We start from the raw sequence: 13,556 nt of genomic DNA on the forward strand, positions 1-13,556 counted from the left end.
ACAAATACAAAATGTGGACGAATCACGTCGAACCGAAATCACAAATCATATGCCCAATTCTCCAGTAGCGAGGCGAGTAGACATCATCAAGGAGTGGTGTGAAGCCGTTTGATTTAAAATAAGAAGCTAAGCGTAAAACGACGTAGTTTTATTTATACAGCCACGTCGCCTTCACTCGTGGCAGTAGGAATTAAATGGAGCACTGATTCCGATTCCCTCTTTCTCGATTCTCTAAAGGAATCTCCCCTGCAGCGATGAAGCCGCTGTCACTCTCCGCCACGCTGGCGGCATTGGTGGTTATCCTCGCCGTCGGTTCCTCCGTCTACCACCCTCACTTCCTGTACCGTAAGTTCATCGAATCATTCTCTAATTCAAGCTATCGCCATTTCTCCCTCACGCTCAAGTTAGGGCATATCCATTTCGAAAATTCTCCTATTTTTGCATTCATTTACACTTTGAAAGAAACTTGAAATGTGCGTACCATTAATCAATGACAGAGCCATGGCTGCGCGGCGGCGGATTTGGTTGTGATGAATGGGACTATATACACCGGCGACGCCGCTTCCTTTCGCTGATTCAATGGCCATCCGCCGCGGCCGGATTCTCCGACTTGGAAATTATTCCACCATCAAGGTGCATTACTGTTCTATCGAATATACCTATTCCCAAATTTGTCTTCGTTGTGGGCAAATTGTGAATTTGTTAGTATGATACTGTACATTTGATACGGATGAATGCAGAAGTCGATCGGGTCTTCGACTAAGATGGAGAATCTGCAGGGGAAAGTGGTTGTTCCTGGATTCATTGACTCACATGTGCACTTCCTTTTTGGGGGATTACAGGTCCTGGATTTGCGTATAATGACATCCATTACTCTTTACTTTGATTTAACATACTTGTGGATTATGAGCTTTAGTCAAAACATCCTTCTTTCTATCCATCTCTTTTGAACTGTCTCCTCTCTAATCTCTATAGAAGAAGCAAACACTTATTTTATAGTTTTGTTGCTTACACATTGTCATCCTTCATTAAGTAACATCAATCAACTTCTTCAGGTTGATGTATACATGGAAAAATATGTGAATGTTTGTACTGTGGTCTAACTCATTCCTGGCATGTAGGCATCAAAGTTCTTCGACCCAATGGATGTAATTCTTTAATGGGGATAAACTTCATTTTTCTATATAGACTCATTAGAAGAATTGCCTTTTCGAAAACTCCACTAGGAGCTAATGTTTGCAACAGCTATCTGCCTATCAATTCATCCCTTAGTAGATGCATGGATGAGTATTTGGTTAGGACAACTGAACTTGATGGCCTTGGGTTACATTAGAAGAAACAGAATGGAACTTGACCTGTTTCAAGAATATGTTTATGCATGAGGAACTTGGCAAAAGGTATAGAGGAAATAACTCTTAATGGTTCACTGGGCTGGGCCAAATAGTATGGTTACACTGCAATATGATATTTTTACCATTTTTCATATGATGGATTTGAGTTAATAATCGAACAGATGGGTCAAGTTCAGCTCCATGGAGTCAGCCGAAAAGAACACTTTGTGAACAAGGTCAAAGAGGCAGTATCAAGTAAGTTCTATCTTAATCATGCATATGGGAAACACTTTTCCTAATTCAGTGGAAACTCTTGTCACTCAGTGCTGATTGTACTCTAATGTGCATCCTTGTCCTGATTAGTTTAAGGGGGAAACTATTTGCCCCCTTCATTTTTTATAAGCTTATAATTGTTTTATTTACATATGAAAGTACGATTACTAAACTAATGTCTGGTTCAAAATTTCCATAGATAAGCCACCTGGAACTTGGTTGCAGGGTGGTGGTTGGAACAATGATCTGTGGGGGGGAGAGCTGCCAATAGCATCATGGATTGATGATATCACGCCTCAGAATCCTGTAAGTCTAGTCGGCATTCTTAATGTGCTATTCTATTTAAGTTAAATAACATGTAGCTGATTCTAGGTAACTTAATGTGTAGGTGTGGCTGTCAAGAATGGATGGCCACATGGGCTTGGCTAACTCTCTAGCACTAAAACTTGCTGGAATATCTAATAACACGATGGATCCAGATGGTGGAACTGTCATGAGAAACAGTCTAGGAGGTTTTCTTCTTTTATACTCTTTGAACTTTGTTTTAACCTACAGTGAATCACATTATCCTTTCTTCTGCTGGGATTACTTACCATGTATTGGTTCAATGCACAATAACTTTATCTAGGAGATTCTGAACATTATTGTCGAGGCAATTGACAATCGTGTGAAAAATCAACACTTCAAAGTTCATGTATTATGAGCCAGAATTTTTAGTTTGTGTGCAAAACCATGAGTTGGTGTGTGTAGGCGCAATTATCTCTCTATATGTTTTTATGTATTTTGATATAAATTAAGCTGATTGCCTTTTGGCTTTGATATTGCGCACAGAACCTACTGGTCTGTTGATTGATTCTGCCATGAAGCTCATCTTTTCCTGCATCCCGGAGGTCTTAGTGGAGGAGAGGAGGGAAGCTCTTTTGAGAGCTAGTGATCATGCCTTAAGCAAAGGTGTCACAACAGTTGTTGATATGGGGCGATATTTTCCTGGCGCGTCAACAGAGCTCTCTTGGGAAGATTTCTCAGGTTCTTCTTTGAATCACTGAAGGATTTTAAGTGTAGTAGTTTTGATTTTCGTTTTTGACATGTTAGACCACCACATTACGAGCCATAGATAATGCTTGTAGTTTCTCCTTGATCCTCAAAGTGTTCAAACAAAAGCTAACAAAATTTTTGAATGTCTTCTTATTTCAGTCTTATTCTCTGGTACTTGCAGATGTCTACAGATGGGCCAACCTATCAGGGAAGATGAAGATTAGGGTTTGCTTGTTTTTTCCAATCGAAACATGGGCTCGTTTACATGTAATCCAGTTTCACCATACCTTTTTGCCTAATTTTGTTAGAAGTTCAGCCAACTGCTGTGTGCTTGGTGTTTTAAGTTCAAATATGGAACTTTAAAGATATGACCAAAGGGACTTAGGATTTGTGTCTATTATTGTCAAACACTGCTCCGCTTTTCGTCTGCCCTAAAATAACTTCAACTCGAAATGTTTTCTTTTGTGTTATCTTTGATTAGAATCTGTAACGTCTTTATAACTTTTCTTCCATTTGCCCCTTTTCCGCTGTACAGGAACTTATAAATCGAGTAGGTAGGAAGTTGAGCGAATGGCTTTACTTAGGTGGTGTAAAATCTTTTGCTGATGGATCATTGGGTTCTAGTAGTGCACTACTCTATGAGGTGAGAATAGATGTATTTTCTCTTGTCTTTTTCTTTCGTTTATAAAATGTAAAATTCATGTCGTAAATCAGAAAAACTCTTATTTTTAAGACAATGTAGTGATGTACAGATCCAGTTTTAGCATTCCAAATCTGGAAGCTTGCACCAGTTAATTGTATTGAGAATTTTTCGTGTGTGGTGTGTGTGTGTTCTTATGTAGCCGTATGTCGATGAACCACTCAATCACGGCCTGCAAGTGACAGACATAGATAAGCTGTACAATTTGACTCTCGCTTCGGATAAGGCAGGTCTTCAGGTGCTTTTGCATTTTCTACACAAACGTCTCCTTTCATTGCTTCAAAAACAAACCATCAAGATATATGCACATACATATATAGCAGAATTCATTATTTGTTTCAGGTTGCCATTCACGCCATAGGTGACAAATCCAACGATGTGATCTTGGACTTGTACAAATCAGTGGCTACTCAGAATGGAATCAAAGATCGAAGGTTCAGGGTAAGTCGAGCTGTTCAGTTAAGTTTTTTCAAAATTTTAATCTTTGTTGCTATTGTTGCTTATAATTGTCTCAGCAAAGGTTTGCAGATCGAGCACGCACAGCATTTGGCTCCTGGAACGGCAACCAGATTTGGTGAACAAGAAATTTTTGCTTCTGTGCAGGTTTTTCTTTAATTGCCTAATACATGCATTTCAAGGTTGAAAAATGTAAATAGCCACTGAAATTGATTCTTAAAGTTAAATTTGTGATAACGAGTGTGTTCTCTGCCCACCCGTGCACGCATGGGAAGCCGAAAAAGAACCAGCACTAAAACATGTGTTTTAAGAACTAATCAAGTAATAACATGTTTTTTTAAAGCATTTGTAATGCACATTTTCTAATCATAGAATATAAATACAATACACTAACATTGTAATTAATGAAAATTTGAAGCCCTCTGATCCCCTAATCGCCTTATTTGTCATGGTACCGTTGTTTGGTTACTAGCATATAATTCTTTCTATTCAAGTTCTTGATATACCTTTTTAACTGTAATTCATGACAGCCTGATCACTTATTATATGATGCTGATTCCGCCATAAAAAAACTAGGGGTTGAAAGAGCAAATGGAGGATCATATTTATTTAAGTCACTCCTTGCTGGGAACGCGCAGTTGGCTCTCGGCTCTGACTGGCCAGTAAGAACAATTTAAGTTACCAGTTTCTCTAGAATCCCAAAATTTCATGCTACGTGTTTGAGTGTCGCTCATTATCTCACTACAGGTTGTCGAAATAAATCCTTTGAGAAGCATAAAGTCATCAATGAGAAGAATGCCTCGTGGTTGGGGGAATGCTTGGATTTCGTCTGAATGCATTGATCTAAACGATGCATTGAACGGGTATGCACCACAACCCCATGTTCTTGTTTGCTCAAAGATCAAGTTTCAGAACTCATCAATTTTGTGGTATACATGAATTATCATAGGCCAATCAACCAGCTAAAGTTCTTCAGAGTTCATGTACTAGTAATTTATGTTTCTTTGCCTTGTCAATGAGTAGTCGTTATTCATTAGGGTCAGTATAGCAAGAACATTGGAGCAGTATGCAAAAATGGCCCGAAAATGCAAAAAAAGTGACCGAACTTTCACGGAAGTTGCAAAAATGGCCTAATCAACACTTTCTTGCTCGCACTATGATGTGTATATTATGTGAAACTACAGCTAAACTTTATTTATCACAATCCGATAGGTATACCATTTCTGCTGCTCGATCGTGCTTCCTTGATGAAGAAATCGGGTCTCTATCCCCGGGTAAGATGGCAGACTTTGTGGTTCTGTCTGTGGATTCATGGGATGAGTTTGCTGCAGAAGTTTGTGCATCGGTTGAAGCGACATACGTTGGTGGATTAAGAGCATATGCCCGAGACCTCATAGAAGATTCGTAGTAGCATTGATCAAAATCACAAAGCTTTTGAGTTGCAATGCATCATATGCATATGACAGGTTTATTTGTATGAGTAGTCAATGTTTCTTCTATCTAGCATTTTCAATTGTTTTCTTGCAACGATGTAATATTATTGCTATTTTGTTGGATTAATTAATTGCTGATTTAACGTGTTAATTTTCACTCATTGTCTGTTGTGAATACAATTATTTAAAGTTTAAACGTATAATAAGCGACCATCTTTCATCTTGTTTATTTTAAATTTTATAAATAAAAAATTCCGATATATATTGAAGTTATCTTATATACTCCACAAATTTATGTAATTTTATCCATACCATACATTTGAAATGGTGCATGATGCTAAGCAAGTAAGCATAGTTATAACATATATTTATCATATCGTTTTTCCAAATGAACTCCAATCACATCAATTAAATATGAAAATTATGAGAACATTCAAAAAATTAAAATTACACATTATAGACATTCTAATATATCATTTTAATATAAAAGTATTATATATCCTGTGAAAGACATGATTAGTCAAATATAATACTAGTAAAACCATATGCACTCCTAACATAAACGCAAAAGGAGGAAAAACACGCAGATGAGAATGTGAATAGTATTCTTTGTGAATTCTCAAAAAAAAGTTCTAAAAGTTGTAAAACTGGAACCCTAAGAACTAATAAAATCTAAGTGTGTGAGAGTTGGCAAGCGAGAAAGGTTAATGTCTAAGGCCAAATGTTTCTAGTTCGAATCTTCCGTGGCGTGACCTTTAAATTTATATTCATTTATCCATCTAAAAATAAAAATAAAATACTTATCGTCCCATTTAATTACATGCATATCTAATCTTATTCGAGATTTTATATACTAGTATCAGTAATATTAACTTAGTAACTTAAGTGTGAAAAGAATAAAATATAAAATTAAAAAAAAAACTGAAAATAATACTAACATTTCTATTTGTACACTCTATGTGAAGTAGTTAAACAAAACAAAAATAAAAAAACTAAATTAAGTTCTAGTATATTACACAAATAAAAAATTAAGACACAAAAAAGGATTCTTCCTTTCTGTTTGTTAGCTGTATTAAATTTGCTAGATTTATTGACGCTAGCTTATTCTGACAAGTTGCTTCTCTGAGGGCCAAATCCTGACTTTGCTTTCTTGTTTCAATGCATTGTGATTGTCTCTCATTCACATCTCTCAGTTGAAGAATCAATATGTTGAGGACTCCATTCAGGTCTCTCTCTCTCTCTCATGCTTAATTTCTTAAATCATGTTCTTGTTTAAAAAGATTCTTCCTCATTTTACAGTTTATTTCACATTGAAAGATCCTTGCATTTGGGTTTTTTTCTCTCTCCAATAATGCTTTAATAATTCTCTCTTTTGGAATGGTTGTTTGTTTTTTGTGACACAGAAAGTTGTCTGCTTCAAGAGTTTTGCTGACTCCACCCTTTCAGAGATGGTTTTCTCAAGAAACAAGGTAAATTTGCTCTATTTTTCCCTTTTGTCATAATTTGGTGTTGTTTTGGATTCTTAGGTGGATTATAGTTTCAATTAGCCAAATTATAGTTTAATTAACATTAACTGAGGTGGGTGTTTTTGGTCTACTGAAGTGGATTTTTGGTTCTTAGGTGGATTATATAGTTTAATTAGGGTGGATTTTTTGATGGATTATAGTTTTATTCAACACTAACTAAGGTGGGGTTTTTTTGGCCAATGAGGTGGTTTTGGTTCTTAGGCACTAGGCAGAGTATAGTTTAGTTGACATGAGTTAGGAGTGGTTTAATTGAGTTGAATTGTGTTTTTCAGAAAATTCAATCCATATCTCGAGGGCATCTTCTAAAAAAGAGTGAAAAACTGGTAACACAAAATTTGAACAACTCAAAATTAAATGACTAATTTGATTTTCAGCAAACTAGAAGGCAAGGTAGCTCTAATCACAGGGGCAGCAAGTGGCATTGGTAAAGAAACAGCAATCAAATTCATCAACAATGGTGCCAAGGTGGTCCTAGCCGACATCCAGGCCGACCCGGGCCGCCTCGGCCCAAATGCGGCATTCGTCCCGTGCGACGTCACCAAGGAATCGGACATCTCGGACGCGGTGGACTTCGCCGTGTCCGAGTTCGGCCACCTCGACATTATGTACAACAATGCGGGCATCGCGTGCCGCACGCCCCCGAGCATTGTTGACCTCGACATGGCCACGTTCGACCGCACCATGGCGATCAACGTCCGGGGAGTGGTGGCCGGGATCAAGCACGGCGCCCGCGTCATGATCCCGAGGCAGAGGGGGTGCATCCTCTGCACGGCCAGCGTGACTGGGATGATGGGCGGGTTGGCCCAGCACGCGTACTCGGTGTCGAAGAGTGGGGTGATTGGGGTGGTGAGGTCGATGGCGTCGGAGATGTGCAAGCACGGGATACGCGTCAATTGCATATCCCCGATGGCCATCCCGACCCCGTTTGTGATGGACGAGATACGGGAGTACTACCCGGGGGTCGACCCCGGGCGGCTGGCGAAGATGGTGAGTGATTTTAGTGCACTGAAAGGGGCTGCTTGTGAGCCTAGTGACATTGCAAATGCTGCTTTGTTTTTGGCTTCTGATGATGCAAAGTTTGTAAGTGGGCATAATCTTGTGGTGGATGGTGCCTTCACAGCATTCAAGAATCTCACTCTACCTACAATAGATCAGCTTTCATGAAAAAAAAGATGCCAACTTTTTCTTTTATTTTCCTGAGTTGTTATTGCTTTAGTGAAATTGATAATGATTGATGAAGGAGATTCTCAATTGGTATAAGAGTAAGCATTGAAATATGTTTCATTAGTGGCAAGTCTTCATGAGGAATTATTGTGATTAGCTCTTTTAGTATCTAGCTTTATTTATCGAATATTTGAGGCTTATGAGCTTCTTTGGGCCCAAACCAACTTTCATAATTGTTACTATTAATTTAAAATGGATTGTTTCATCCACAGTAATATTCATTGGTATCTTATGATTTCTTAAAATAATTGTTAATAATATAGTAAATATAATTGTGACTAGTAGATAAATTTATATTTTTATATTAAATCACTTCTTAGTAATTATAAAAGGATGCATAATTGTATCAAGCTAATAATTTTATTACATTTTCAAGCTAAATCAATTAAATGAGTTGATTCAGGAGCTAAATACTAGCGTATAGAAGAAATATAATTGAACTATCTTATTACATAATTTGACAAAAAATCATGTTACAGAGTTCATAGGTCTTATTTCAGATATCCTTCCATTATAGACTTATAGTAACATTTATTTTTATTTATTCATTTTCATAAGGCCTTAATGTTAAAGCAGAGAATACTGCAAGTGTAGTAGATCAAAATAAAGAAACTAAAGATCCCAGAGTACGTTTATTTCAATTCTTCATATAGTTTGTTCTTTAATAATGGGAGTACTAAACTTGGAAGGTGATGTCATGTATATCACCTTTTATAAATACTACTACTATAACATTGTAATATGGAAATATGTATAGCAAAATCTAAATGAGGAGAGCATCTAAATCATGTTCTACGCAGTCATTGTTGCATCTCTTGAGCACAAAGAGTTGACCTCTCAAGTGCAAAACCTGCAAACAAAACAACATGAAGAAATCACTAATCAGGGGCGGACGCAGAAAATTAATTTTACGATGATAAAATCGAATTCTTCCAACGGAAAGGAGTGCTAAAATACTTTTTTTTTCTTCCAAAAACATACTCTCGCCCTGTTACTAACAGCTCACAAACACAGAGAGTGTTACAATAAACTATATACCTCATCTTGAAGCAATGGAGGAAGTTTCTGAATTGAAACTAGACCACATATCTCCTCCCACACTTGTTCATCTACAACGGCACGCCATGTCTCTGGGGGCAAGGCAAAGAGAAGCACCGTCAACACATGGTTGCTTGCCTGGTGCACGCTGGAGTAGCAATGTGACTCAGAACCAACATCAACGCTGACTTCTCCAGCACCGTTTGCTTCTGCTCTCGAGATTTTCGTGGCACAAGCATTGTTCTCATCATCGGTATGTCTCATTTCCCTTGCATTGTTGCAACAAGCACTTGCTACAGTATTTGGCAAAGAATTTTGTTGTCTCTTGCAAAAGCAATTCTTTGAAGACAGCGCATCTGTTATGTGCTTGTAAAGGCTAGTATCTTGCACTTGCTTCAACACTTATTCCTAAAAAAGTTGGAAGGTCTCACTCAAGTTAGGTAAGCACATGATGATAACGGGTATTTTATTTTGAGAGTTAACCTATATAGATTAACTGGAGATATCCTAGTATAATTGACATTAAAATACTCAATCATGAAAAGTAAATGCTCCAACTAAGTGTTTAGGTGTTTCAGTTTTTAATAATATTTGTTTCCTTACTTACCTTAAGTTCGAGTTTTACTTTCTCTTGTTCACTTAGAGGTAGACCATCATCCTTTGCAAGGCGAACTTCTGCCACCCACTTAATGAATTCTGTGAAATCTGAAGGTAGAGAAGAGAAAACAGTGGAAATGACATCCTTTACATCCTTGATGCTATGGGAACTAAGCAACAATGGGACATCATCAGTCAAGTATTTCCCAATACTGGTCCAACCATCATGTTTGCAGCTCTGCCAAAAAAAAGTATTAATGGTGAAATACAGATTTTCATCCATTTTCCACTCTCTTTGCATATCATGTAAGATAGATAATTTTTTCCGAGCATAATGAAACTTTGTTTCTAGGCAACCCTTTTCCCTCATTTTCACTCCATTTTTCCACACATTTCCTATATTTTACGCCCGAGCAAAGGTGGGAGGATTACTAAATGTGATAAAATTTACCATCTTTTTTATTCATCATTTTCTTAAGATAATTTTGCAACAAAAAGAACACGTCCCTATAGAACATGGCGTGTGTGACAGAGCATTAGTAAGAAGTATCCTTACACGATTCAGGATATAACATGATGAAAAAGAATCAATTGCCATGTTTTGATTAAGAGTTACTAACTAGACAAGACTATAAATACATATGAACTATATGTGCAGGACTCTTATCTGTTATAGTAAATGAATCATCTGTTTTTTCGTTTTTCTTATAAGGTTAGAAAATTGAGTGTAAGTGATAAGGGTTATCCCAGGGTATGGAGCAAAGCTGGTTCTCTCTGGCGCCTTGACACGAGCATGAACCTGAAGGGAAGAAATTACTTTGAGTGATAACATGGATATATATAAATCCATATAATCTAGTACTGCCTCGATCCCACATTAAGTGTCATATTTAGTGTGGGCGCGAGTTTTAAGAAATGTAAAGAAAAGTGAGTTGAATAAGTTAGTGGACTATGAGTCACACTTATATATATTAGTTTTATAATAAAATGTGAGTAGAATTGGTTGGTGGAATGTGGGTCTACTTACCATTTATGGTAAAAGTGAAATGTGACTCTTATTGTAGGACAGAGCGAAATAACAAAATGTGACACTTAATGTGGGACGGAGATAGTACTATATTTATCTTGATGGACTTATTAGTTTTGAACTTGTTTAAACCATCTTATCCTTCAAATATTTAATCTCATGCTTTATCACTCAAAGTAAACATCTCTTAAAGTTAATCAAGTAAGCTACCATCATGCAAGTAGTAGCTTCATCAATAGTATCCATTCCTCAGATGTAGAGCATGTCCCTACATGATTGCGGAATTCATCAATAGAGCTCTGATTTGTGCGAAAAGATTCAACTTTAGCACCTGCACAATGTCCCAAGCATATTACCTTCCCAAATGATATACCCTTGGCCTTAACCTTGTCCAGTGGCTCGCAGCAGTCCAGCATTGGTTTCGTCAAACCACCTCCAACGCCCTGTTATTCAAGTTTAGTAAGACCATGGCTAAATACCTTTTGAGCTATCAAACTAGTATCCATCATTTAGGAAATATTTACAACCAAACATCAAACATGAATGTAGAAGTCAAGATTAATGCAAAGATGTTAAATTTTCGATATGCAAATGATCTCTTTTTTTCACACATGAGGTTCCACTCCCACCTCCTAGGGGCTGAGAAATCACGTGGATCAGATCATTGTCGTGTTGACCTATAACGACCCGACCAATTAGATATACGTTCGATCTTAACACTAATACGACCAAAAAATTCACCAACACTGATATGACATGGTATCTTTAGAGTTGACATGACATGACAATGGATATAGGTTGGTGTTTAAACTTTAAAGTATAATCTTTACTCGTTAAAGAGACGAAAATGCACATATTCTATTGTTCAAAACATGAAGAAAATGATAATAACATGAGGTATGCTTTTGAACTGAAAATTAGGTACCTTTCCATTTTCTACAGGGATCTATGCCAAGAGCATTCAAGACCATTGCAAGAGTCGCCAAACCACAATAAGCAGGCTCTGTTTGCGTTTGAAAATGAGAGATCAAATTGAAAAAACCTTCCATATTTCCATTGTGAAGTTTAAACAATTTCTGCAAGGGAAAAGTGAAAATAAAAATGTACTCCATCACCTAGTAGGAAAGGATGCCAAAGCAAGCAGCTGAGTATTTAGATGCATAATAAACAGTTAATGTGCAAAATCACTATTTCTTAATCCACTTAGCAACTAACCACGATTAGAACAATATTGAGCTTCATATATTTTCTAAGCAAAATCACTAACGAATCCAGAACTCGATGGCAAAATAATAATTCGTGTTGAGCTACACTGAACCCACCCAGCAGCTTCAATTATCTCGAATTCGAATCGTCAACATAATACATGCCGAACAACTGCAGACTTATTCGTGACTCATATTTCCCAAATAAGCTAAGAAGTTTCATGAAAATCAATATACATTCATTTACATTTCCAGTAAGGAAAAAGGTGTGAGATCGCATACCTTTCCTGGAGGAGAAGAGAAATCAACGGCGGGAGGAGAAGGAAGAGAGCGCCGGTAGAATCCTGCAACCGCCATTTTAACGCACAAACACGCTTCACTGTGTGCGAAAATGCAGTTTCTCGTGAATCCCAAAACCCGCGTAACGAGCAGTTTTTAAAAAGCTCCCAGTTTCACTTGCGCATAGCAGGCCACCAATGAGAAGCTGACATCTGGCGCTGAGAGGAGTAAAAATGTAATTTTATCATTCGGCCGAAAGACAGAACAATTATGTACTTCGAACATTTAAAAAAGAGAAATATTCTTAGGTAAAATTCTATTTTCTTTTTGAAAGATGAAAAGAATATTTACGAAGAAAAAAAAATGTCTAGGCTCGGTTCAAATAATCGCTTCATATATAATTATGAATTATCTATTTTATCGATAAATATAGTTATTCTAATTTTTAGTTAATCATTTTTATTATCATTATCATTCGGGCCTCATATGGTAGTTGGTTGAGATAAACTTGATTTAGTAAAATCATGTTAAATTCTACTCCCTCCGTCCCATTTTAAGAGTTTCGATTTACCATTTTTAGATGTTTCACTTTAGGAGTCCCAATTCGGACCTTGCATTCTACTAACCTTCTTCTTCTCACATTTTATTATAAAATTAATATTATATTATATAAAAGTAGAAATTCATATTACACAAATTTTTTTCATCAATTTTTCTTTATATTTCTTAAAGCTCACGTCGTAACTCCTAAAATGAGATGGAAGGTGGAATATTAGTTTGGTAAGATAAAGCAGATATTTTAACTTCTTATTTTATACATAAATTTATATTTATTGCCCGTGTTTATCTTCTGGCCCAGTTGAGCCCATTCTAAAACGAGTATAATTTGAAATCGATACTTAAGTATAATAATTAAACAGATTTTACTTATAAAACATTTAAACAAAAATGAGTTAGGTATCTGGGCCTCTTTCTCCATACAAATAAACTACACATTTCAGCCTTAGGCCCGTGGGCCAATGCTCCTGGGTTTTTTCTTTTTTTGTTCTAGAATAGAGATAGTATTCCTTGCTTGTACTGAACTTTTTTTTTGTTCCGAGTTTGGGAGAGACGCATGACGATTATGCGTCTTTATGGGAAACGCATGAGGATCATGCGTCTCAGGGATCCTCATGCGTCTCTAATTTGCCAGCCACAACCTACTGCCTAGCTGCTTCACCAACCCACTGCCTACATTTTTTAGCTACTTGGTAGGTTTCTGAGGCTTTTTTATTTTAAATGGTTGAAAATGAAGTTTCAGCTCATAAAGTCTCGAATTCCAAGGAGGACACATTAATTGGAATTTTCATGCGTATTATAAAATCACTAAAAGATAACTCAAATTTATTTTGATGATTGATATTGATTAATGAATTAAATAGAGGTATATCCA

General features: G+C 36.8%; 2 protein-coding genes and 1 long non-coding RNA gene across 3 annotated transcripts; 2 read left to right on the plus strand and 1 right to left on the minus strand.

The window, feature by feature from the left end:
* The first annotated feature begins 521 nt into the window (after window positions 1-521).
* On the plus strand, window positions 522-5,379 carry LOC121751320 (protein LONG AFTER FAR-RED 3-like). The gene is given in 15 exon segments (XM_042146041.1): window positions 522-562; window positions 564-633; window positions 741-842; window positions 1,514-1,586; window positions 1,804-1,910; window positions 1,993-2,116; window positions 2,436-2,630; window positions 2,821-2,906; window positions 3,175-3,282; window positions 3,482-3,577; window positions 3,682-3,780; window positions 3,868-3,942; window positions 4,326-4,457; window positions 4,543-4,658; window positions 5,008-5,379. Coding segments are annotated over 15 exon segments (1,611 nt in total). The 5' UTR covers window positions 522-530; the 3' UTR covers window positions 5,204-5,379.
* Window positions 5,380-6,293: 914 nt separating this feature from the next.
* Window positions 6,294-8,183, plus strand: LOC121750445 (short-chain dehydrogenase reductase 3a-like). The gene is made up of 3 exons (XM_042144984.1): window positions 6,294-6,454; window positions 6,632-6,697; window positions 7,129-8,183. Exons 1-3 carry the CDS (start codon window positions 6,435-6,437, stop codon window positions 7,916-7,918), a joined length of 876 nt encoding a protein of 291 aa, XP_042000918.1. The 5' UTR covers window positions 6,294-6,434; the 3' UTR covers window positions 7,919-8,183.
* Window positions 8,184-8,572: 389 nt separating this feature from the next.
* LOC121750272 lies at window positions 8,573-11,683 on the minus strand. Its single transcript, XR_006039841.1, has 6 exons — window positions 11,566-11,683; window positions 10,997-11,083; window positions 10,851-10,908; window positions 9,624-10,412; window positions 9,017-9,424; window positions 8,573-8,828 (listed from the first exon to the last, which is right to left on the minus strand). It is a non-coding gene; the product is annotated as an uncharacterized LOC121750272 (long non-coding RNA).
* Between the last annotated feature and the right edge of the window lie 1,873 nt (window positions 11,684-13,556).

This window comes from Salvia splendens, chromosome 10 (genome assembly GCF_004379255.2).
Source record: "Salvia splendens isolate huo1 chromosome 10, SspV2, whole genome shotgun sequence".
Taxonomy (NCBI): domain Eukaryota; kingdom Viridiplantae; phylum Streptophyta; class Magnoliopsida; order Lamiales; family Lamiaceae; genus Salvia; species Salvia splendens.

What these genes read in the sequence shown, in the direction of transcription:
- LOC121750445 (XM_042144984.1), top strand. Translation starts at nt 6,435, where the DNA reads ATGTTGAGGACTCCATTCAG. An exon ending in ATGTTGAGGACTCCATTCAG is followed by an intron (nt 6,455 to 6,631) that starts GTCTCTCTCTCT and finishes TTTGTGACACAG; the next exon opens with AAAGTTGTCTGCTTCAAGAG. An exon ending in TGGTTTTCTCAAGAAACAAG is followed by an intron (nt 6,698 to 7,128) that starts GTAAATTTGCTC and finishes TTTGATTTTCAG; the next exon opens with CAAACTAGAAGGCAAGGTAG.